The sequence below is a fragment of the Hylaeus anthracinus genome, unplaced genomic scaffold, assembly GCF_026225885.1.
Source record: "Hylaeus anthracinus isolate JK02 unplaced genomic scaffold, UHH_iyHylAnth1.0_haploid 3, whole genome shotgun sequence".
NCBI classification, from domain to species: Eukaryota; Metazoa; Arthropoda; class Insecta; order Hymenoptera; family Colletidae; genus Hylaeus; species Hylaeus anthracinus.
This window is the reverse complement of record NW_026535284.1, coordinates 11,577,411-11,604,303: the sequence shown is the minus strand read 5'-3', so window position 1 is coordinate 11,604,303 and position 26,893 is coordinate 11,577,411. Positions and strand designations below refer to the sequence as shown.

The 26,893-nt window shown below is 46.6% G+C and overlaps 1 protein-coding gene across 5 annotated transcripts in view; it reads left to right on the top strand.

Annotated features, from left to right (window-relative positions):
- LOC128893446 (homeobox protein homothorax) overlaps positions 1-26,893 on the top strand; it is a 442,757-nt gene that overhangs the window by 34,389 nt on the left and 381,475 nt on the right. For all 5 annotated transcript variants that reach the window (XM_054154380.1, XM_054154379.1, XM_054154378.1 and 2 more), the window contains exons 4-5: positions 1,127-1,177; positions 18,912-18,962. In XM_054154380.1, the coding sequence (XP_054010355.1) occupies positions 1,127-1,177; positions 18,912-18,962 (102 nt within the window). The remainder of the gene's footprint in view (positions 1-1,126; positions 1,178-18,911; positions 18,963-26,893) is intronic.

The window sequence follows — 26,893 nt, the reverse complement described above, 5'->3', positions numbered from 1 at the left end:
TTCCCAAGAGGTATGCTTGAATAGATATTTCTAGGTGACCATTCGAGTAAGAGGTCATTGTTATTAACCTCTGTCCTTACATTAACACTTCTCAGAAGGTTACCCTAAGTGGTCACCGTTTTTACCCCCTGTGAACATTTCCTAGGTGGTCACCCAATAGTGCTGCAAAGAATTAATAATATTCTGTCCCAACAAGGACACCCAATCTCTTCGTTTCGGCGTCGACGGACCTAATAATCCTCCAATCGGGGATTCCACCTGATTAACCACTTCTATCGAGATTCGTCGTACGTCTCGATTTTTCCCGCTCCTTTTGGCCGACGTCCTTTCAGTAAGAACTCGTGGGTCCAATTAAGAGCGAGCAACCAGTCGAGCATCGTTCTCCGCGAGCGTTTTGTTTCCATTCTGATCGGCACTACGCGGGCGCCATGAAAATGCTTGAGAATCTCCGGCTCGGTCTCTATCCTTCCTACGGTCTCGTCTTCTTCGTTGCACTGCTCGCGCCGGTGAGAGAGAATTCCATCGCGTTCACCGACGCGTTTCCGTTTCTGTACGTACGAATTGAACAGTGGGGGTCCAATTAAGAGGAAGCACGCGAAGGAAATGGCTCGGAGAAAGACTGGGTGGAACGGCGAACCGTGGGCAACCGCGGATACGGGGTAGAATCAGTGGTGGATTAAGATTTCGTAGACCCCTGGGCTGCGAGCACTGTGATTGCGAATACTGGCCTGTAAGAGTAATATTTCAGCACAAAAGTGGCTATATTTCTTCAGGATTGTTGGTAACTAGTTTTCACGTTATGGTATTCGATGCTTTGTATCAATCTAAATCGAAATGTCCTGTGTCATTTTGATGTGGGATGCTTTGTTGTCGAGATGTACGTAGTTAAAGTTTGTATGTATTTTAGTTTCCTGAAAAATTAAGAGTTTTAAATCTCCTGGAAGTTCCCACTTCTCGATTCGTCCCTGGGTAGAAATGACGAACTAATGAAATAGTCGAGGGTTGAACGAGTAGGAAACGGAGCTCGAGTCGGTATTCGAGATACGATCGTTCCTATAGTTTTAATACCGCAATTACCACCGAGTCTAATTATCAAAGCCCTAACCAGTGTGCTCGTGTGTTACAGATCAGACAAGAGAAACCCTACTACATCGCGGATCCGGAGGTGGACTCGCTGGTGAGTATTTCCTTATTCGAACTGTCGCGGACCACGACGATAAAACGTTCCCGATGCCTTTACGTTTTTCCTAACCGCCATCAGCAATGTTTCTTTCCCCCGTACGCGGGCACGTTCGCCTCGTTTGCGCCTAATCGTTCAATTTTATCTGGCGATCGCGCGCCGGGATACGTTCGGACGCGCGCTGACCACCCGGCGCGTTCGTTTTGAAGAATGACGATGGAAGAAAAGCTGCCTCGGATCGCCGCCCCGAGACGGGAAGCGTTTAATTGTCGGTGGAAATTACGGGAAGCAAACCGAAAGAGGATGTGCCCCGATGGAAAATGTAATCACTCGGTAATTTTTCTTTCTATCTATCATTCCTGGAAGAAGGATTCAGGCTTGTAGAAGAATTCCTTGGGGTTATATTCGCACTTTGAAACGTGCAGGAAGTACCGAAGTCCCTGATATGTGTGGTATATTTAATTTTAGAAGATATGATGATTGGTGATTTGAATGCCAGTAGAGGATACACCGAGCTCCCGCAGAAGACGTGGTCGGTCAGTAGGTTGTATGTTAGATAGTCGAGTTTGTTTTCGAATCGATTGTTGGGATGGAAATTTATTAAATGGAAGGTTAGAATTAAAGCTAAGAAATGTATTCTACATTAGTGTTAGATACGAACGCGCGTGGAGATATACTCAAAATTCCATCGCGCTAATTAGACGAAGGAAACGCCAATAAAGAACGCGTCCGGTGGAAAATGATACTAGACGAGGTGTTGAAACTTCCCCTCTCCGGAAGCGTGTTTCCTTCAAACCGTGAATAATTTCTCTGTCCATCAGTCTCACGACTTTCAGAATTCTTACGCTTCGCATTCACTTGCAAACCCCACATACGTGTTTTCCAGTCTTCTTTAATCTTATATCTACATAACTTTGCTCAAATCAATTCTATCTTTTTTTCTCTCAAAACAAAGGCATACACAGCTATCTTTCACCACCAAATAGTGTCTAAAATCTTCGAGAAGTGTTCACCACTATTTAATTCGTTAAATTTTTCATAAATGACCTCTTTTAGAACACCAGTGTTTTAGGAAAGAACAGATTGTTAAACTAAGGTGTACGACGCTATCAAACGTCCATTTTCTCAGCGAGTCGCGCGTCATGGCGAATCGCGGTGATTTGAACGCGCGTAGAGGAAGCGTATGCAAAACTCCATCGCGGTAATTAGACGATAAAAACGTTCTGGAACTCGTTGCTTCGCCTTTGTTTCTACCGGTAGCCGGTCGTGGCAGCCATTTCGAATTGCAGACCTTCGAAACACCGGAGGAAGAGATATTTCAAACGACTCTCCGCGTTCTCCGATCGAGATAACGGACAGTGGGCTTTTTAAATAACTCGTGTGTATTCCTTGCCTGGACGAGGACGCACGGCGCCCAGCCGATGCTCCGACCAGCTCAATGTCGACCTGCCATTATGGATTCCATCACCGAGAGACTTTTGTCCTTGTTACTAGGCCTTTGCTCGTTTACCTTTCGTATCTGCCTTCGAAACAATTAAGCCTCTTCGCTGCTTGGCACTGGAGAACCCAGAAAATGGTCGGACTACGTGAAGCATGGCCTGAAATTTGGAGTATGAAATACTTTGGATGGTCTCATTTCATTTTGGGGGCATTCCTAGGCCAAGAACCATAAATTTCAATTAATTCAGTCCCTTTGGCTTACTAAAATTCTAGAGGATTTAATAGATAACACTGCAGAATAATATTCACTGGTTTTGGAGCCACGCAGAAGTACATTTTTATTTTTCAAATCCCAAAGCCTCGAATTCAAATTTCTCTGAAAAATTCCCCAATATTCGCTGCGCACGAGTCTTTTTTCGTGACGTATAGCTAACTTACGGCCCTGTCCTCCGTGACGAAAAGGTTGGCGCGTTTTCGCGAATATCCGGGCCGTAATTCAAAATTGGATATATCGAGCGTGTTAATGGCGTACCGGTGTACGGTTCCGCGTACGTGGCCGTGATTGTTTTTTTTTTTTTCGTCAGTGCAGTGGGAAATAGGTAGAGGCAAAGAGCGAGGGTGGCAGGGGCGGGCGGGCTGAAGGGGAAGGGTTGGAGAGAACGAACGACGGGGATGCATTTCGTTGACGTTGTTCGCATCGTTGGCCTCAATTTTTCAAAATGTCACGCCCGTTATCTGAGCTGTCATGACGGCATCGGTTCGCGCGCAAACATATCCACGGCAAGGTGTACCCGGTGCTCGCATCTCGCGCCGCTGTTGTCACAACTGTCGACCAGTCTCGATCTGCTGAAACAAAAAACAAAAAAAAAAAAACAAAACAAAAAACATGCGCAGGTATACACGCGAAAATATTCGACGGGAATGAATGGAAAAGTAACGTTGGAAATGGGAGGTACGTTACGAGGGTTGTTTCTTCGATAGGATGCTGGAAAAGGTTGCGTTTTTCGTTAACACCCTATGTACGTGGGTAGACTGGGAATTTGGTGCGTTCTGTGGTGTGTGATTGTACAGGGAATGCATATGAAACGTACGATTTTATGTAGGAATGATATCAATATCTTCATTTTGTATCAATGTATTCTGCATACGTTTTGCATGTGGTTTCGATGTTCGTATGTACCATAAATGCATAAAATTTGCAGTCTATTATTGAATATGTACGCGTAGGCACATGATATAGTGTTTCTTGATTGCATTTAAACGATCGAATGGGTTTCGATACAACTTTATATGTAAAATAATGACTGTACCTCGCAGTTGTTAGTTTTTCCAAAGTAGTAAATCAGCTTCGAATAGGATTAAATTTTGCAGAAAAAATAGTATGAATTTCTGACATCGAAAATATTAATGAAATTTTTATCTTTTCGTATTCGGGCATGTCATCGTATATTCATCGAGTCTTTTTGCCTAGAATTTTCCATAATTTTTGTCCGCAATTTTTTTCTCCAAACCTGTCAAGCAATGTTTAACATAATGCGTCAGAAAATATTGTGACGTAATTGTCTCTGTTAATTTAAATAGTAATAGGAAACAGGTTTGTCGCAAAGAGCAATACCGGACTCGCGCAGCTGTCACAACTGTCTGCTGAAACAGAAACCGAAATAAAACCAGAAAAAGAATACATGCACATGGTATAAAGGGAGAGGGGGTGTTCGATGAAAAAGAACGGGGAAAATTGTGTCGAAAACGGGAATATTTCGCAATAACCAGACAGTACGTCCCAGAAAACGCGTCGTCGTTCGAGCTGGACTCAATTATGCATCCGTCACATTAAGTATACCTTAAGCGTTGCCGTTTGACAGCGACGAGACGTGTTCCATCTGTATTTAAAAAAATAAACGTCACTGGTCGTTGCTAACAATGCAGAGAAACATATTTGGAGGAATTCTATGCAGAATTTTCCAGCGGAATTCCTATATTCAGTGACGTGGCGCTTCGTTGATATTCGGTGGGATCGTTGTAGCTTATTCGATACTGGGATGACAGAAGTCAAGCAGAGAGATCTCTGTTTTTATGGAATATTTGAGGAATATTAAAAATTCTACTGATAATAATAATAATAATAATAATAATAATAAGAAGAAGAAGAAGAAAGTAGGCGTAATTTGTATGTCTGCGTACATACGTGGTTTCTAAAATAAGACGCTATGAATTACAAGTCCGCCATCATTGATCCAGCCACGGTCACTATGATTACACCTGTTGCGAGCGAACGCAATAGTTCAAAAACGGTTCTTGCTAGAACTGCCACTTTTAATAAACGTTTCCTTCCGATTTCAGCCCGTGTCGAATTTAAATTCCAAGCAATCCGATTATTAGTGAATGATTAGTGCGACATCGTCTTGACAACCTCGAATCGAGTTCGCGATCTCAATGTTTTATTTGAATTTTCGTTAACTATGCTGTTTAAGTCACGTGATTATATTCGCTCATCTGTTTTGTTTAACCTTCTACGAGCCAAATTAGTGTTTCTCCAGACAATTTGTTTCTCTTCTGTTTTATCAGTCTTTACAAGTGAATCCTTTATTCTAGATTGTAAAGCCTTACTTTTCCAAATACATACTTATAATTTTACCTTCACTATCTACTAAACTTGCGTTCTAACATATTGGAAGAGTTCTTTTCAATGCGATAAACAGCGATTCCCCAATGAAAGAAACCCCTGGTGCCAAAGATTAACCGCCATCTTCGTTTTCCGCCTTCACGGCGTCGAAATCGCCTCCGGCCTGTCGATAATCTCTTCGAAAATAATTCCCTCTTCGGAACGCGCAAAAACTCGCGAATCGAATCGCCTAGAGAATTTACGAACGGCCCCGAGAGCTGGAGGAGCGAAGAAACCTGCAAGCGGGTCTGCCAGAGGAGGATCTTCTCGAATCGAAAATCGCAATCGCTGGATCGACGTTGCTCGCCGCCAGAAGCCGTGGCGTGGCTTCATTACGTCCGTGGCAAATCGCAATCTACGAGCAATGAGCTTCTATCGTAAAGAACAGGCACGTAACGTCCGTGGTTTTTGCTCGACCTACCCTCTCCATCGGTCCCTGTATTCTTTCTCCCTTCCTTGGGGCCCTTTTTTCCTCTTTCTAGCAGCCACCAGCCTTTCTTCTCGCTCCTCGAGTCTCGGGGCCTGACGCGCACGCATGGCCGTCGATCGACGGACGCTTTTTGCGGATTATTTCGCGGAATGGAAAAGTCGAGGATCGAGAAAGCTTCGATGATGGGGCTTGGTGTTGCGAGCAACGTTTCTTGATCGGTTTCTTCTGCGTGGCTGTCGTTGAAGATGGCTGATGCTCTTATCTGGACGCAAATTTCAAGTGGAGGATAAAATATAAATGCGAGTCTTCAATATATTATTTAGGTATATCTAGAGTATATCCACTTCTACTTTTAATTATTTAAAAAACAACTTAGTATTGTTATTTTGCAAAGAAACTTTTGTGCTTTTATTCGAGTCAGATTTTGTCCACTTCTGGGCGTCGTCACGCTCCAGCAAAGGGCTCGAAGGGCTCCCAGTGTCAGGAAATTCGGCGCAGCTGTGGCTGTTGCCTGAAAAGCGCGGGAAAGGTACATAGAGAGAAAGCGACGAGTTTCCTACCAATGGGTGTCACGACAATAGACACCCTTGCGTTTCTGAGTGTCTGCCAGGCTCAAAGTCGATCGTGGGATTCGTAGGATCGTTTCTGCCCCTCTTTTCGGAAAATAATCGCAATGTTGAGCCCCAAGATTCAAATTTATACAATGAAATCTTCTCGTTTTACTACATTGAAAAATTCATTTTTATTTGAGATAGTCTTTCAACCTTTTCTTGTAAGGGCTGATAAACATTTTAACGAGCCAAGCAATGCGTTTCGCATAAGTGCGACGAGCAACCTTCGGTTGTTACTTTTAACCTTCGACAACAGCATGCAGAACGGGGTCGGAGTTATTCCACGCCGGAAGAGGCACTTACAATGGCGGACGAGGTAAAACGTGTAGCGAGGCTCCTTCTCTCAATTCACGGAAGGTCAAGGGTTTCCCCGGGGTTAAAAGCAAGGAGAATTCTCGTTCGCCCTCGGCGAATCTTTTCAGCGATCTTATCTGAAACCATCCAATGGGACGAAAATATCCCAGGAAACCTCTTTTTAAGCCCCACCGTTGACATCCAATCCCGTCGAACCGTGTTTTGTACCTCGAGGACCACCTAATTCTAAAAACAACCTCTGATGGACATTTCTAAATGGGCAGAAAATTTTTAATAATATAAACAGATTTCAATTTTTTAATAAGACTGATTTTCTACCAGTATGGATATGTGCAATAATCTATCCCAATATATTCTGCTCAGTTCATGCTTAGTTTGTTACGATAATAAAAGAAAAATTCTAAGCTAACACGTCCTCCCCTTAGAGAATATTACACCCCTTCTTGGAATGATCAGTCATCGCCATTTTGACTACTATTTCATTCCATGTCGTAACAAATAATCAATTCCACTAAATTCCAATAAATCACGAAGGAATCGGACGTTGTGTACTCTGAGTCTGGAGTTCAGGGATCCACGAGGCTTGTTTCACGTTTTCGCGACAGCTCGGTAAGCGGTGGCACCTCGTGGGCGGACAAAACGGTGGCCCCGGGTTCTTCCACGACGTCGTAAACGAAACGAGGGAAAGAAAGACGGCTGCTTTCGCCGCGGAAGAGAGCAAAGCAAGCACGCGAGGGTTTACGGTCCGCGTTCTTCGAGGGCCCCCGAACGGAACGGAAGATCAGCCCTCGCACACGCGCTTTAATAATATTCCCCATTAGCATAAGCGAGAAATGAGCCAATGAGATGCTAATTGCCGCTGTTGCGTTTGGAGAATAATTATTACCGCGAGGGCACTTCGTGGACGCTCGACGACGTTCTCATGCTGGTTAGAGACGAGCCAAGTTCTTATCTAAATAGAAATTTTCAAAGGAAATGCAAGATGACTAGTTTTATGGTCTGTCATGAGGCTTACCTGTAGGACACTTAGAAAAGAAGAGCGAACTCGTTGTTTGCTGAATTCTGTCTCATCGATATTTGTACTGAGTCACACAAGTGTGCGTCGTCTAATACATTACGAAGGGCACGTTTACAGACTGCCGTAATGAAAAAACGCGAACAATTTATGTGCACTTGTGGTATTGTACTAAATGTGAGGTGTACTGACAATCGACGCAAATATGAAAAATTGTACGTGTATCACCAAAAGAAATTTTTATTAGAAAATGAAACAATTGATCCTGGCCTTATGCTCTCAGTGGTCTTATGTACCTTGTTTTGCCATGGTTGGTACACGTATCAAACGCGCCGTGTAAACTAGCCCACAGCTTCGGGTATCCTTGGTCTCCAGAGTACCGTTACCCGTGTGCCTCCGAGCGGGGGTTGCGTTTTGTGGGTCTTATTGGGGCCTCGAAGTTCGAGGCTGCAACGCGCTTCGTCGGGGATATCCGTCGGAGGTTTATTCATGGAAACGGAGCAGATACGAAACAAAACGAGAGGGTGTAGCTTTACTCGCCGGTGAAAAAGAGGCTTCTAGTGTTTCCTGGCCTACCTGACCTTTCTCTCTTCCTGCCGCTCGACCTTTTCGTGCTGCGCACCGCGGACGAATTAATTAAGCCGTTCTGCTAATCCTTGCTCCAGTCGGCCCTCTTTGATCAGGGATTTTCTTTCGGTGCTGTATTTTGTACCAGCAAATCCCTTTAAGCAGTTTCTGGAGACGCTGTTAAGTAGCCAAATAGCATTACCCTGCTAATTGATCACGAATCTTCTCCATTACCAAAGGAAGGTACCGATTTCTTTTTTTTTTTTTTTTGTTTTGGAGCATCTATTTCGGGTGACCGGGTGTCTCGACAACGCGTTGGATCCTCTATTTTTTTTTCCATAAATAATTAATTTTACAATTCCGTGGACAGACACCGTTCGTTATTCACTCGGGGGTCGGAAGTTCCGCCTACAATTTTGATCGGACTCGCGAATGATAACTCAATTAATAAATATGCAATCGGAACATCGCGTAACTAATTGATTAGCGTGCCGGTAACAGGTGCATGAATAAAAGATCCGCGCCGGAAATCATCGGTTCTCGTTCGACCGACCTGTCCAGGAATAGTTCGACGTATATTTAACGCGTCGCGTTCGAAAATCGTGTACTATTAAAGGAGAAACGAATCTAAAAAATAAATGTACAGGGTAAACCTACACTGTCAGGTCTAATCTATAATATCCAGAAGCGGGGATGAAGAAAATGGAAGAAATCACAATAAAGATTGAAGGACTGAAATATTCGAAGATCCGCTTCATCGGTCAGGGTTTCACTATAATAGTAAAGCCAGCGCGAAGAAGCTATTCTCATCCTTACCAAACGCCCATCAAGCAACTCAATTTCTATAATCAAATCACAATCAACGCTTTCTACCTAAAAAAAATTCGTGACTTCAGGTATAAACTCTGCTGAGTCACCGAACCGGATAAATCGAGCGTCCATAATGATTCTAACGCCTCTGGATGCTGGTCCCCAACAGCTTTCGCCAAAAGTCCTCACGTCCACGCTAGCTATATACGACTGGCTCGTCTGGGCTCGCGAATTAGAAATAAAAAGCTGTCCGCGAGTTCGTAGGAGGCGTTCGACAAGTCGAGAGGAAAAGAAGCGTCTCAGGGGCGAAAGAGGGGGAGCATGTGTAAAGTATAACGTAACAGAGGGATTGGCGAACGCTGCCACGCTGGTGGTCCATTATACCGGTCTTCTTGGCGACCAGGACCGTGGCTTCTCGCAATTTTGTGACGCAACACGCCTTTGCACGCGCTGCCAAGATATTCGAGGATTTATATAGATTTTCAAACTTATTAGACGGTGGGCTCGCTGGCATTAAAATCCACGATGCATTCATAAAAGAGCGTGGTACAGCAAACACTCCTTCTATAATCCCAATCACTTGTGCAAGAAGGACTAGATTAAAAAGGATATTTTTGTTGCATTTTTATTTGGTATTTTAATCAGAATATCGAGGTATCCACATCGTTGTATCTTTAGTACAGATTTTATATTAGCAAAGATAATTAAATTTGTACTAGGCTAGGTGATGATTTAAAATTGAACTTTTAATGGAAATTAATACCCGATACGCGGGGAAGGTTCATTCTTAAACGGGACGTGTAAATTTCGGTGTTTGTGCGCGTCATCGTTGATTACATTCGGGTCGATCGCGCGTGCGCAGATACTTGATAACAGTAGATAAGCGATCGCGGGACCGACTGGCTCGTCGACATATTTTTCCGCCACGTTGTTTACCTACCTGCAGGTGACGTTGAAAAATGGATTTGCAAGCAAGTCGTGAAAAACGCGCTCGGCGCTCCTCGGCCTTAGACGTATGCAAATTCGCTCGAGCGTGTGGTCAGTTTTTCCGTGGATGGGGGAAAAAAATATTCAGCGCCGCGTAATTTTTTTTCGTTTTTTCTTATCCGACCGAGCTGGTCTACGCAATCCGCGAAATCCAGTGAAAAACGTTAATCGTCGAAGAATGTTGGTTTGAACAGAGATCGGACACTTTGCTCCAATAATGGATGGCGAATGTATTTGTATTGTTATTTCAATATTCACTAGGTTTCCTTTTATGGTCAATTTCTTGAAGTACACTACTTGTAATCATATTCAGCGTGGCATTCTGAAAACAATTTAAACCTTTATTCTCTCGTTTTTGCCGCGTCTTTTCCATCGTTATGCCATCTCTGAAAAGCTCCACGACGTAGAAAAAAGTTCCTGTCCCTCGACTCGTTTTTTTCCGTTCCTGTCACAGTCCTCGTTAGGGCACGTTAATGCGACCGAAAATATTTCGAAAAACGCAGGTGTCCTGGATGGAGACCGCACGCGCTTGTTACGCGTATTCCTGGCGCGGTTATCGTAAATCAAGCGCCGATTAACGTAATTGCCGGCTTTGGACGGTCAAACGTTGGGATGGCTGTATCTCCACGGTCTAATCTGTACGAATGGGAAATTGAAAATTTGCGGAATCGACGAAAAAACGGCTGGTCCGATGTTGGAAATTTATTCCCTTTTTAATTCATGACGCAATTAACTCCTTTAATGGCATAGAGAACACGTATGTAAACATTCAAATTAAATTTTTTCTCTTTAAAGAAGTGAACTGTACAGCTCCTCTTCATTTTTGCTCGTGGACCACCCAGGGTACCCGGGTACAGAATAACTTCTTTCCTCCCCTTTCCCCGCTTTTCTCCTTTTTCTTCCGTCCGTTTCTCTTTTGGCCCCTCGGTGGCAGTCGAGACCTTTCCTCGTCCTCGGCTGACCTCCTCGTGTTTCCTCCTATATATACATGCATACCTGCCCCACGCAGGCGTTCTTTCTACGCGGTTAGGTTAGGTTGGGTTAGGTTACGGGCGGGCTAGACCTCTCTCCTTTGGCAGTGACGTTGCGTCGACTTGTCGGGACTATAAATCTCCGGCTATTAAGGCGGCGGTCCGTCGTTTTGATGGCTCGTGCCAGGACGCACTATCATCTTAATACTTCGTTACGCTCGCGGCTGCGTCGACAGACCTTTCGGGAGCTGTCCCGTGTCGCTGGTATCCTACTTCTTCGGGGAGCAAGAATTTGGGAGGAGGGACCACCGACGAATTCGCAATCAATTCTGTTTATTCGAATTTTTCTTTCCCAGAATCTTCTTCTTATTCAGACTTTAACTCAGTAACTAGTTCCATTTTGAATTTTGATTTGCTCCAAACGACAACAATTCGTCCTCGCCTTTTTATTCACTACGCCAACATATGCCAACAAACCTTACATACACTCAACCTACAAATTCCCTCAAAAATCGATTCCAAGGAAGCCCAGAAGTGAGCAGACAACTAAGAAATCCACAGTTGAAGTTTGTATTTCAGTTGTTTGCCACTGTTTGCCACTTCATTTCGACCAGAGTTTGTGTTGGAGAGTAGCGGCTTCGGACTGGAGACCGTTCGTTCTTCGACGAGAGCAGCGTTCCTCGACATCGATATTCGACGGGTCGAGCAACAGCCTCGTCGAGGAATCGTCGTGTTTGCCGATGGCAAGTATCGCCGCGGCTTAACAATATTTAAATATTGTCGCCTGGAGTGTCTCGGCGCGCCGAACGTGCCGGAGGGTCGTAGATAAACCGTCCCCCCTGCTTGCACAGCGCTCTCGGCTACCGTGTACCACGGGTTCTTCAACCTTTTTCTCCTGTACACACAGAGGAAAACGATGTTTCTCGAAAGTGCCATCGCGGGCCCGTCCTCGAACGCCCGTTTGCGTCCTCGAGCTGACTAACTTCGTCCTACACCCTAGGAACACGGTTTTCCGTGTTCCCTGCGCGAGTACCTCGAAGAAAACATTATTTCATGAGTGCTTCTTCGAGTTTGGACTGGAAGGAATCGAATCCTGTGCTTTTTGAAAGTTTTGGGAGCTCCGAGTCGATGGAAGGAAAAGTTCATTTCGAAATTCGAAGTTCGTTTCAAATGAAAGGATTTTTCTCAAGTAAGAGATGCTGCTAGGACTAAACGACAAGTCGAATCGCGTGACACGAGCGGGAGGATACACACCTCGTCCTCCTTCCCGTCCGTCTATATGTGTGCACGAGCGGCGAGTCTAATGAATGGTCGTTAATTGTATCAATTATTAACGAGGGACATCGCGCGGACGCCGCGATGACTCTTATCGATGTCCAGTGATTTACGAGCCGGAGGCGTCCTCTCCTGCCGATTGCTCCTCGTCTCTCCTCCACCCTTTACCTCCTCCTTCGAAGCCTCTCCTCTTCCAATCCCGACGATTCGACTGCGCTCCGAATCGCGCCTGCTCGACGTTCGACCGCTTCATTATCGGTCGTCGCTCGTGTCGCGTTCGCGTCGAAAATACCGCGCGACGCCTCGCCACCGGCGTCGTCCCCCCTCGCCTCCCCCTCGTTCACCTTGGTAATTAATTTCCAACCACCCCGTCCTCCACTGTCACGATCGCGTGTGTGACTTATTCATTGGCCATTTGCTCGCGCCTTATCGCGGGGATTTTTTCTTCGCTCGCGTATCAGGGGGAGAGTATCTGGTCGAGGGAATTAATTCGCGTAACCTAGAAAAATTGCAGTCCTGCCTGGGATCTCGAGAAAGGAGGAAGTGTAGTATTGTAATTTAACAAAAGTATTCAATTAATATTTATTAACTTCAAAGTTCTCTCGGTAAACCTTCGAGTCACCATTTCTCGAAACATCAACCATGTATCTTCGATATCTTCTGCCGGACGAATTGCCGCGACGGTTCTGAAGTCTGGATCGAGATCGAGGATGCACTTCGATCGCTCACGTTTCTACGCTCGCGCTATTCAATTAGCGGGACGTCCGATGGCTCGGTTTATCGGTTACAATTATTAAATCATCGGCGCTCCTTTCGCTGTTGGCCGCTCGACAGGAGGCGGTTGCCATAATTTATTTCGCTTCTTTCGCCTCGCGCGCCAGTTATCCATATTTCTATTTAGTATCACATCGGTCCGCGCCGCGTCACCGAGAGATTTACGACGTCGTAGATCCTCGCTCGGCTGGAAATTCAGCTGAATATCGGCTACCCAGACAGACTTCTTTTCCTCCTCTTCCCGTCTTCTTTAAACCCTTTCGCACTTACGCCGAAGCACGCGTGCACTCGACCACTCGAAATTTATTTTTTCCACCTAAACACTATGTCAGAGTTTTCGACAATTTTATAACAGAGATAATAGTAGCTGGTGATTTATACCGTGGTCAATCGTTCTGTGACCTTATACGATTTGTTATTTGCTTGAAATAATCGATATCAATGGTACACTCGTGCCGAGTGGGTTTTCTTCCGATTATTGTTTCGCAAGATTGATGGGCGCGTGCCGTAATCAATATCAATTTGAATTTTTCTTTTTACGCGTGTTTAGTTTCGAAGTTACATCGACTACTCGAGACATTGGAGTGATGTACGAGCTCGTTACATTTTTGTGATTGTGCTTCAAGGGTCTTGAGATTATTTTATCGCGTCTATGAAGCATTTTCAGCGATAGATATTATGTTTATTGCGTTTACGCCTGTATAAATAGAATTCTTCATCTACTTTACCTTTGGATTCACCGAATTCCAAAAAAAGTGGATGAATTATTTATGAGAAATAAACATGGCATATATACGAAACGCATAAAATGTTATTCGAATAAACGAGGTTTATTTCTCATATAAACTCCCATTGCCACCAATCTGTTATTATTGTAGTTACATAAAAAAAAAACGAATCAGTTATATTGTTTACTTTTACTAATTCAGCAAAGAACTTGTTTGCTAATATTCACGATGTGTTGAGTATTTCCAAGTACGGCTACTAAAAGGTGCAAGCCATTTTTTTTCGCTAATTAATTATTTCGGTTCCGACGACACGCACATGCATATGCAACTCGATTTTATGGCTTTTTTTCCCCACTCCCATCGTACTCTTCTCTGTGGAGTTTCTTTTTTGACAGCGTCTCGAGCGGGCATCCTCTTCTGATCTCTTCTTTTTCTCCACAAGAGAACTGATTGATACGAACACGTCTCGTCTCGCTACGAGCAAAAGTCGCTTAATGTAACCGAACAAATCCACACTTTGATGCACTTTGTCGGTGAGGCTGGAAGTTGACGGGCTTCATTGGCGCAGATTAACGAGCGTCGTTGTCGCGATATGTAATTTGTTGGCCGTGGTGGCTCTCAGAATGGGTTTTAATTAGATTGACGCGTCTCGCGCTGGTAATTTGCAGCGTAACGCAATACCAGTTCGAGAGTTTCAATTTTTCTGAACGTTGGGCGAAATAATTGAAATGTAACTTGATTTTTTTTAACGAGTGGAACGAATTAGGCTATATATATTTTTTGTTGTTTAAGATATGGGGGGGAAGGTATATTCAAATTCGAATTTATAGTAGTTCGAAGGTTTCGAATATGGATCTAAACCAACAGTTCCTGCTTTTTTACATTTCGGCATTTTGTACTGAACTTTCCCTAGAATTTACTTAACAAGGAGCTTGTGCAACAATTTCTCCTTTAAATCAGCGTTGAGGGTTTCCAAACGCGGACCCGCGGAAACGTGGAGCGTTAACAAACACGATTAGAAAAGCATCATCTCCATACAATTGGCGTTAGCCAGTTGGGAGGCCTGCGTCGCGGACGTTCCTTGAAATTTTCCGAAGACACGCAACTGGGAAGTCCTCGATGAAGAGAACGGCGACGAAGACAGAAGGGGGACGGGAACGTCGACAAAAACGGGTGAAATCAGTGTCCGTGAATCGCCGGGGCCCCGACACGGCGCTCATTTACGCGCATACGCGCGCATCTCGTATCTCGAGCATGCATCGAATACGCGAGTGCATCGGGTTCACGGTGCTCGAGCAGAAAGGACGTTGGTGGAAGCAAGACGACGGGAGACCGGTGGAAAGAGGACTAGAGAACGGTTTCGCGATCGGGGCGGGCCCGCGTCGTCGGGCGTCGCTTCCGACTGCGTCGTCCCTGCCAGTGGAGCTTATAAATAACACCATCTCCCCGTTTCTTCGCGCGTTTCGCAGTTTTTCTCTTCCTCCACGGAGGGTGCCCGCCGGCAAGCCTAATTAATATCACGTGATGAGCGATCGCGCAAAACCTCGCGGCCCATACCACATAGCGATGGGACTGAGACGTGGCTCGATACCATCGACAAGTTCATGCCCCAAATCGGTACTCGTGCATCTTCTCTTTACTGTAGTTTCTAGGTTAACATGTTTCTGTTAGTTATTATATGTTTGCAATTGGCGCTTGCCTTTGGTATGACAGGAAACTGACCCAGAATGGAGCCGTTCGTTACACGAATCAATGAACTCTATAAAACAAAACGTTGGGAAATGCGATGAATTCTTAAAAAAGTTCTCTATTATTATATTCACAAATTCCAATTCTAATTATTGATTACCGTGTCATTGGATTGGTCCCATCGCTACCGAGAGGGCATTGCGCGTTGGAGCACGAGAACGTTGCAAGCATGAAAGGAAAAAAGAAAAACAGTGACGGTATATAGAGGAGATATTGTACTCAGAGGTCGAAGATCGCGTCGGCGAATTTCGACGCCTAAAAATGCTCGATCTTGTCGAGGAATGGAGTGACCAGAGTAGATAACAGATTAGCTCTGGAACGTGGTACTCAATCATAATTACTCGTTCGATTATAATTGAAGGCTTTGAAATTTGTTACTGATTGATTATAAATTCTTGAGGTGCTATCATTTTAGGGTGGCAGGATCGTGTAATCTCCAAATTTGTATCAGGATATTGCGATTCGGCGAGATGTAGACACACGATTAAGAATCTTAGGTAAAGAACAAACGAAAAGAATTCCCTCGCGATTTGTACACCCAAAGTGGACGATCGGTTGGAGAAGTGCGAGAGTTTCGAACGTGTCGCGTCCGCGATTGCATTCGATTAGCGAAGCGTCCCGCGGGCAGCGAAACGAAGAGGGAAACGCGAGAGGATCGAGTAGGCAGAGGAGTAGATAACGGAACGGGTCCAGAGAGAAACGGAGCAGCAGCGGCGCTGGTCGAGCAACAAAACCGCCCGGGGATATAGAGGACACATTGTGCGCGGAGGCACGGCGAAGGAGAGAGCGGAGAAACACGTCGTGGCGAATCGACTCTCGCACCATCTCGTCAACGAGCACTCGGGGGCTGCGTGTTGTGTGTTCGTTACTGGCCCCGATACCATCTTCTCTTTTTCTCTTTCTTCTCGCTTCCCAGCGGCGTGCCTGCGCCCGCCTTTTTTTACCTTGTTCCCTCGACATCGCCGCCCTTCTTTCGCCCGTCGACGACGACGCCGGGGCCGTGAAGTGTCGAAGACCCGATTCCGCTCCGCGACGCCTCTTGAGCGCCGCTGCCACACCGGGGAACGAGTACTCCGTCGCGGAAGACGCATCGAATAATTATGGTAACCATGGAAAGCATGGTTACACCTTTCAGGTGACGATTTTTGTACGAGGTTAGGCTACAGAATTATGCCTAACCCGGTGCGGTTCGACATCGCCCAGGAACTTTCCAAAGTTTGATCCAGTGCCTGAAAGAATGAAAAAAATCCCTAAAAACACATGTCCAAGTCGACCTTGTTTACGAGATATAGAGTGTTTTCTGTTCAGTCGTTTCGTATTTGTAAAAAATGCTTATTGATATACATGAATAACAAATGAGAGAATAGATTATGTAGTCACGTATACATACAAACATCAGCAGTTCATAGGAAAACAAAAGAAGAACAACAAAATCGTTGCCTAGGACCTGATTCAATAACCTCATTGCACTCTGTGCAGAGCTGTGCACTCGAGGACTTTTCACTTCGTTATCCCACCAGGGTCCAATCGCGAGCATTTTATTGTCCAGCAGGTCACTTTTGTCCAGAGTTACGACGACACCCCCGGTGGTTTCGCTTCGGAGGCACTTGGCTATGCTAATTATATCCTTCTTTGTTTTCCGAAGAGTGTGTTGAAATCGTTTGATGCTGGCGTGGAGTTGACGTCCTCTTTGAGGGCTCTGTCGCGGTTATTCCGATACTGGGTTATTCTCATAGCCACTATGGAGGTTTCTTCTTCGTCGAGTAACTCCTTGGAGTTTATAGCTGGGTATGAGAGCTCCTCTCGTCGTTGCGTTAATAACTCCGCAAGAATTCTGATGCTGAGTCCTCCACTTCGAGGCTGGACGGGGGATGTCTGACTGCTATGCATGCTCAGCCTAGCGTTTGACGATTTCATGTCTTTGTTGGGAGATGAGAGGTGTTTTAGTCAACGATTACTTTGGGTGCATCATCGCGTTGCTTCGGCCGCGGAAGCTGCATTATCGAGCCACCGTTGCAGTGGTTCCTAGAGTTGTTAAAGATGTCCTCAAGTTTACTTCGCCACCAAACTTCTTCACAATGAGTCCCTCGCATTAAAGATTGGAAACCTCCTCATCATCGAGTTCTTCTAAGGTTCGACGCCCCCTCCTGGAGGTCAGACCACCCCCTTCCATTAGAGACCGACTGCAAATCCTCGGTATCGCACCGCAGCGCATCGAAATGCATTCGCTCGATGGCGATACCCAACGTGTCAGTCGCACATCTCATCGGTGGCCAGCTCGACCCTCGGGGCCGTTTCGTGCGTGGCGTGTTCGCGGTTACCAGAAAGGAGCACAGTGTAGAGAAAACGGAGGGGGGGGGGGGAGACGGGCCCCAAGAGGCGGGGGCCCTACGGAGAGACTGAGTTTCGTGGAGAGTCGCTATCTCGTGGAGCACTCATCGCGGTCGCTTCGTTATCGGCCGCGCGGAATCATAATGGACCATAATTGCATAAATATAATGTTAATTAACAATTAAGATTGCCGCTTTGGCTAATTGAATCGCCGCTTCGGGGCCCCGCTGGGACCCGAATGGTGGGGAGGGTATTGATTGCGGGGGATTTAAACGTTACTGGGTATCGGAAAATTATGCCGATGGGCTCTGGCTCCTGAGTATGCGTGCTCGAGAGGCTCTCGTTTAGAAAAATGCTGGGATACTGGGTGACTCGGAAGTAAATTCGGCAATTCGATTGTTAAGGGGGGCAATTTGAAAATTTATTTACTGTTTGCTCAAGATTTAAATATATAGATAAAAGATATAGAGGGTACGAATACTTATGGGACTGACTGTATATTAGGAGGTGGGGGGCCAAAGTATTTTAGAAAAGCTTAGGTGGGGCATGGCACAAAAAAGATTGGGAAACACTGGCATAGCCTCTAGTTTCATTTATGTCAAAGCTTCAGCTGTGAGTTGGTAGCCCCAGCTGCAGTCAAAAGTGAAAAGTGGCTCTTCTCAAGTTACAAATAAATCAAATGTTTTCCACCCTTTCAATGAACAGTGAAGCCTTCCCTAAAAATCAGATAGTAGAATTCCATCCGGAGACAGCCTCTGGGTCGTGGAACCGACGCATCGATCGCTGCTCGGACGCAATTAGCGGGACGCAGATGCAATAATAATTAATTCCCGTTAATCCTCGCGGAGTGAATCGAGCAGCTCTCCGAAGAAACAAATGGAGGCGAGAAGCGATACGCGCAGCGTCGAATCCTCGTCGAAGGGGGATATCGTCGTTGTCCTTGCCGACGATGCAACATCGCTGCTCGCCTCGTGTTCCTCCTACCTTCACCTCCCTCCATCCCTCGTTCCCCGTTTGTGTCTCTCCTGCCGAACGAATTTCATTGGATTTCTTTTTCTCGTTTCAGATGGTCCAGGCGATCCAAGTCCTCCGGTTTCACCTCCTCGAGCTCGAAAAGGTGAGTAACTTTCACGATTCCGGCGTGGATCGCGCCTGAATCATCGAGCTACAGTTGAATCCCTCTTAACCGGTCTCCCCGTGTGACCGAAACTCTGTCTGGATAAAAAAATAACCAGTTAATTGAAAAATTCGCGCCGAATAGGTGTAGGTTTAAAAATAAAATGAAATAAATCAGGGTGAGGTACATGATAGGTCTTATTTTGTTAGTCTGCAAAAAGAATTCGTTTCATTACGAATACTCGAGTGTTCGTATCGATGATTGGTTTTGTGATTGAAAAATTGCTGGAAACTCTCGAGAAGTATCGATTCATCAATTATTATTGTTCAAGTTAAATAAGATTTCTGACCAAGAGATCACGGTCGTTACATTTTTGGTTTTATCCCAGGATTAATTAACCTCCTTAACCTCCTATTAGATATATGAACTCTATTCCACTTCCCAGGAATTCTAAAACGAAGTTATCCCTTGGTTATTAATACTGAAACTAATTAATAAGTGGTTGGCCCCGCGGTGCTGCTCGATCACCTTACAAGAAAATATGCGCAAATCCCATAAAAGTTCTTCGGGAAACTTTTGAAAGGTCTTTTTTCCTTATTGAGTTTCAGACAGGTTATTCAATAGGGAGTTAATTAATAACCTTCAAACCGAATGGTTCGCAAACCAAAGTTTTTTACAAGAAAATTCTGCTCATTTTTAATTCAGAAATGATCTTTCAAAGTAAAAGTAAAAATGGTGCTTTCGTCAGTTCACCTTTCAAATATTCAAAAGCAGTCAATCTCCTGCTCCAAATTTCGTTCACCTTATATTTGTTCTCTGTTGCTTCGATCACAGAGAATGGTTTGATCCGAAGGCCTGCTTAACAAATCGCAAAGCAGACAGAAGTGTCGAGCAGTATCGTCTATAAACGCAGAACCCGTACGATCCATTACCGCCTTTGATCGTCGTCTTTCAGCGTTTCCCTCTAGAGCAGCGAGTGTCAGCGGCTAGCATATTCTTGCGTTCGCTCCAATTGTTGGGGATTACCGTCGTCGCGGTAGATAAGCCGTCCGTAACGCTTGAAAAACAACTGTTACGAGCGGAGCGCAATTTTCCGTAATTGTAGTGAAAGCTCGGCACCACCCGTCGCCGTTGTCGTCGTCTATGGTATACCTTGGCTGCCGACTCCGGTCGAGTTCTAGCGTAAGTGGCGTCATTTAGCTGTCCAATGGCCGGCGAGGCGGACGGACACGTTGCCTCGAAGTTGCTGGCATAGGATCGGCCATTTCTCTGTCGGCCTGGGATCCCCATTTTTCCCTCTTTTTCCTCGCTATACAATGGCAATCTAAAACGTCACCCTAGTGAACACGAAAGTTGCAATCTTGAGGAATCCTGATTTATCCTCCACTTTTTCTCGAGGAGACGCTTTATGGGTCATGTAGATTTCTCGTAGACCTGGATTTCTCTTAGAATGGTCAAGGGAAAACCAATATTCTTGCTGTAATCAATAAAGGAGCAAAAGATGAGGATTATCTTTTAATGTGATTCCTGACCCTTCAGGTTCCCAATGCTTACCAACACTTTTCACCACACATTTCAACGCATTCCTCCATTTCTGCACGATCAGGCCTCTGAAAACGCACCAGACAGCACAGATGTGCCCCCCGAACGCGAGCTCCTCCAATTCCCGTTCCGTTTCGCGGTTTAATCGACGACACGGCGAACAGTGGTCGGGATTAATTGAAGACCACCGGTTCTATTTGTATTCCATGCCCGTTCTCGCGGGTATTTCAGTAGCACGACGGATAAATATTGCATTAGAAGCGAGGGCCCGGTGGTTTCGTGGGGCCGTTTTTCCCGTTGGGCTAACGATTGATAACCGTTCGACCAGTAAAGTGGCGGGCATGGAGAGTTTTCGAGAGGGCTCTTTGCACCGCCGCAGAATACCGGGGCGGGCCTGGTTTTTGCGACGATATTTTATCATACGAAATAGCGGACATCCATCGCATTTCCATCGAAATGGCAGCTGACGCGGCGGCAGCCATTGGCTCGGGGAGACCCTTTGCCCCCTCGTTTCTGCCCCCCCTTCTTCGATGGGGCCCGCCTGGATCGAGGAGGAGATCCTGCAATTTTATACCAATTTTCCTCGTTTGACCCCCCTGATTACAATATTTCGAAGACTTACGCGAGTTCGGCTGAGCTGCGTGCGCCGACCATTTGGGAACCGATATTTATCGAGTAGTGGAGGTGTCCTTAACCGTTTGTCGTTACTTCCCACGCGTGGAGAGACCTTTCAATTTGACTGTCGAACCGTTGCAACCGCGGAGTTTATAGTTACAACGAGGACAGGTCGCGCTCGTGGCAGCCTTGGTGTCCTCAGGGTTGAATCCTCAAGGTAATGGGGCAGTTATAATTACGTATTTATGCAAAACTGAGTCTGTTCTTTGTTGCATCTCTTTTCGAATCAATATTGAATTTTTTAATCTCCTTTTCCCTATTTTAGGCACTCCAAATTTTTTTATGGAGCCATATAATGGCCCCAACAGTCTTGGATTCTTATACGACGAAAACGTCACAGTGTATTCGAGCGAAAAATGACACCTTGAAAACTGACATGATCTCTGACGATAACATACCGCAACGATACGATCGCATAAACGACAAGAAACCACCATTAAGTTGCAGTGCATGAATAATACAGGCGGAAGAAAATAGGTAAACGGAAGCCGATTATCGACGTCGGACTCGCTCCGGCACGGGCAGATATTAGAGTAATCACAAGGTAGCGAGTTAACGCGGCTGACTTTCGTGCCCCGATCCTTGTCAGGTGACACTGATGTATGCCGAACATAGATGTAAATTAGATACGGCGACATAATGAAAGAATCAGCTGGGCGTATTCGAAGTGGAGCAGATATTACTCGATCAACGCAGACGCGACATTACATTGGATAATTGTCGTTATAATAGCCCTTATAGAGATTAAACGCGAAGCAGAGGGTAATTGCATGTCGTGATCAATCGGGGATCTAATGAAAAGTTATGGGAACTTGCGAGGGTAGTCACGCATTATATTCATTGAGTGTTATTATACGAGTAGAATCTTTTATTCAGGACACTTTTGGGATTTACTCTATCGGTACAAATATTAACAATCACTCTCTTGCAATCTTCAGATTTGGGAACCTTACAACCTTCCGATCTGCAACCCTTAAAACAGACGTAATAAAACTCTAGTCCGCACAAAATTGTAATCAGTGACTTCATCCTGCCAAGAAGAATTTCCGCAGGAGCCGACTCGCCTCCACAGCTAATCGAGCCTTCAGGATCGTTTCGGGCGCACGATTCCGCGGTTGGTCGATTTATTTCGGCGAGATCGTCGCCGCGATATCGAAGGCTCTCTCGAACGGCCGCGACAAAACCTGGCCGCAATTTGGCACGGCGTGAGCCGCGCTGGCATCGACGGTAATGAAGATTGAAACGTTCCCCGGTCTCTGGGGCCCCCGGAGACGGAGCCGAGCCGAGACGAGACAAGACGCGAGCGAGCAAAGCGGAATGCAGCGAACGCGCGATGAAGAAGATTCCATAAATATCTGCGCTCGGAGCGGCGAGGGATGAAGCGAGCGCGAGGATCGGTGGCAGAGTGAAACGGAGTAGGTGAAGGGACAGATGAAGAGGGACAGAGATGGACCAATGGGGGGAGAGACATGGTAGCCCGCGGTGCTGAGCTTCGTGCATTTAACATTTTCGAGCCAATCGCGTATTAGCATAATTACGTTTTGCAGGGGCCCGGTGCGCGGAAGGAAGGCCCTTTCGTCTCTTTCTCCCTTTTCGTTTACCTTCTGCCGTCTTCAGCCCCTCCCCTCTCTTCTCGCCGCTACTCTGTCCGTTTCTCGTTCCACGTCGGTCTTTTCTGAGTTGCGGCGTACCTTGGCGTCTTTGTCTCTCGTCGTCCCTTCCTCTCGTTCTCGCTCTCGCTCCCTTCGAGTTGCACTCGTGGCAACGTGTACACGCCATCACCGGTTAGAGAGCGGTAAATTTCTTATGGGGTATTATGGCGCACAGTGCATACCAACGGGATTCATACCGGCGCAACACGCGGACAAACCCTCCCCCTCCAGGACCCCGGGAGAACTGGTTCTAAGTTATACCTAGCTGGCTAGGGACATCCGCGTGCTTCCTCCCCGTCGTTTGGCGGTGCTCGTTTTTGCATACGTCTTGAGAGGCAGGACATCCGGATAGGGTTGACGGTCCAGTGGGGCCCTTCGTTAGCCATTTTTGAAAGGCTCAGGGGTAGGGGAAGAAGACATTGACCGGTACGGTGAAAGCTCTGGGAGGTTCGTCGACACTGTTTCTACTTGCAACCATTTGGAATCGGGGCTTGGCGTGGTGCTAATTTGGTTATTCAGAGTGGGGATCCATTGCAAGTTTTTTCAGAGATGATATTGACTACTTTGAAATATTCAGAATAGAAATTGACTACCTTGGGGCTAGGAAGAATTAAAATTGACCACCTTGGAATCTTCAGACTGGGATCACTTCTATTTCAACACTCTTCAGAAAGAGATTCCGCTACATTGGAATCTTCTACACAAATCCTGTAAGCTCCGCAACATAGATTCGTCACTGAGCACACCATCCCCATCTCGTCGGACATTTTGAAGTATTAAACTCGTAGAGCACTCAACGGCTACCTCGGTTAGACCAGTGGTAGATGAAACTTCGAACCCTAGTCCGTCATCGATCCCCAAACCGGTAGTCCTGGAAGAGCCAGCAGCATTCGTGACAGCGAGAAGCGTCTCGGTTCGCCCGAGGCGAGACGTCACCGCCAGCTGGAGAGGGAAGGAAACGACGAGTCGTTTGTACGTACACACCCGGTATATGGGTATCCTGTGCGTGCCGTAAGGGGTGGTCAGGTTGTGAATCGGGCCACGGGAGAGGAACCGAGACAGACACCCCGAAACCTTCATTACCTTCGGCTTCAAAGGAGCCCATTGTGCCGTAAATGGGGTTCGCTCCGCGCTCCTTTTTTTCCTCTCCTCGGTTCGTACGTACCCCGGATCCGTTCCATTCTTCGCCGCTTGCCTTTCCGAGAGCCCGTCAACAGAGGGAGGAAGCAGCAACGCGAGAGGGAGGGGGCAGAGGCCGCAGGGAGAGGAGAGACACTTGCTCGCTCGTTCCTTCGTTTACGTAAATTCTCGAGTAATTTCGGGGCCTTGGAATGAAAGGGGACCTCTGGCGGTGGTATAATGTCGCCTTGTGCGGAACCTCCCCTCGATCGAGGGGGAGGAGAAAGGCGGCGGGGAAAGGAAGACCGGGACAACGGGGGCCGTTTAAGAAGTCTTTGAATTCGAGAACTCGTTTCCAGCGTGGCCCCGCGGCCGTTCCTCCGCGAGCTTCCCCGTTTATATTGTTCGAAACGGAGGTCCTGACGGGACCGCTTTCGAGTGACAACATCGGGACGGCCGATTCACTTGGGAGATGGGTAGACAGCGATTTTGATCTTGAGCTGAGGTTAGGGAGAATCGATGGGTTGTTTACGTTATCCAAATGCAAATGAAGGAGGATTCCGTTAATCGAGTATGAGGGTGGTTACTTGAAAGTTGAGGTCAGTAGGGATCAACAGGTCACTTACGTTACTTGGATTACTTGGATTACGTAAAGACTAAGCGGAGATAATTTTGTTGCTTGTGTAGAAATTGTCACGTGAAAGCGGAGTAACCCTTCCTTTTTAATCTTGAGCTGAGGTAAATAAGAATTAATGGGTTACTTTGACTACAGACACATACACGAGGAAAGATTGTTACCAGAGCCTAGCATAAAAATTGTCGTTTGAAAACGGTATACCCGTATGTTGTTAAACGTAAGAGGTTGTTATAGTCAAATAACAGCACGCAGGAACGAACGTGTCCGCGAGGATAGTCCTGAACGGGGCACCCGGTGAAATCCGGTCGACAATTTCTCTTCTCCGCGCGAGTACAAACCGACACCCCCGTCCGTGGAGCTTGTTAAATCGGCTATAAAATGGGAATAATCTCGAGTTACAAGCGACAACGTCGCCGGTGTCGCGCGGCCATTTGAGTTTCTTCTGGCGCTTGTACACAGACGGAGCCCACCTTCCGGTAATGGCGTTGCCTCTGGTGTCGCATGTACCCCACGGGAACACGAGAAGCGTTCGCGGGGACGTAATGAAAGCGATATCCCATCGCGACGAATATCCTTGGTCCTTTTATTTCGGGACCGTTCGAGAAAATTTACGTTCGTCTACTTGTGGAAATTAAATACTCGCGCGGATAATTCCAACGATAGCGGGGCTTTCTCCCACGCTGGACCAGTGCTTCTCATTCATTCATCATCTTGGACGAAGATTATAACTCAGGGGACCCTTGCAGACTTTACCTCCTTGGAAAATGAATCGCAATGAACGGCTCATAAACAGCACCGAATGTACAATTAGGACAAGTGGAGTCTCTAGTGGAGTGAACAAAAGTCGCTCATATTCGCGAACCCATTACATCTTTGGCAGAAACTGCAGCTCGTCGTGCAAATTTTCAAGTAATTAAGCAAGACCACTTACATAGGTGCCAGCACGATGTCCCCACTGACAAACCCACACAGATCAGCAGTGGGCCGTGGACCGTGCCCCGAGAAAGGCTACCTCGGCTAGAAGGAGATCAACGAACGCCACGTCGCTGGAAACGGCGATCCTTTGAGACACTCGATATTTTCCGTGCCCCCGCAACGCTTTCCCCTCGCCCCGTTGACTCGACAGAGCATTCCCCGTATCAGAAAATCCGAGACGGTGGTCCCGGCTGAATTAGATACCAACGAAGTGCGCTGTGTTCCACCTAGCGTATCCTTGACTCTAGGACCAACGTATACTGTGTCAACCGTGCGACCAGCGATAGGATACGATACGTCACGAGGACCATGAGCGTCGTTCGTCATCGAATTCGTCCACCTTTCTGCCTGGACCACACCTCTCCTTTTTGGAGAACGTTTTCGCGCGGCGTTCTATTACCGAGCGACCGTAACACCGCTGCCCTTTGCTGAGGAGGATAGGGGCACTTACAAGTCTGTATCGCGTGTCCTAGACTCGCGATGCACCCGAGGAAGCTCTGGATGGAGATCCACGAGGACCTTTTGCTCGTGAAGACTCCACCCAGGAGTCGTGTACTCGGTATCGCCAAAGACTCTTGGATCCTGTGTCAAGCAGGTCGAGATGATCGTCTGCGGTGTAGGGTGACGCGAGTCAAAGGGCCGCGATAGTTCGCAAAAACTTGCTCGTATCGTGTTCTACGTGGGCCCTGAAAAGGGAAGATCGATGTCGATAAACAGCTTTGATAGAGGTTCACGGAAATGAGGAAAAGGAGATCAGTTTCTAGTCCAAGAGAAAGTATAGACTTGAACAATAGCGAGCAATTATTTTTCAAGCCTGACTCGATTGGCTGTTCATTCCAGTTCTGATTTTCGTTTCCCGCCAACGAAACGGCGCGCTAAAAAATGGCTCGATATCCGTGTTCCCGCGCGCAAAGCGTCCTGATGTCGGTATATGTAGGTGAACGTTCTGCGTGGTCCTTTCGGCGATCCAGCCGCGGAGGAGAGAAGAAGAGAGAAGGAATGAACCGGGGCCTCGTTTCTTTTCTTCGGTGAGCATTGTCGGCCGGTTCGACTCGACTCCCGGCGGATCAAATTCTAACCAGTCCGGCATTATAGCTGCTGTCCTTCGGGGCCCTCCGCCCCCTCTTGCCGCCCTTTGGTCCCCGCGTTAAAGAGAGTCTAGTCATCTCGTGGAGGCATTGTGTTACCGCATTGGTACTTCGGAGAAAATTCTGGCGAACCCTGGCCGGGCTGGCATGAGAACCGAAGCTGACCCGATATCAGGTCTTTGTCAGTTGCTTGTGGAACGTGATTTTCCCATGAGGCGAGCCTGGAGAGACCTGGAAAGGGGC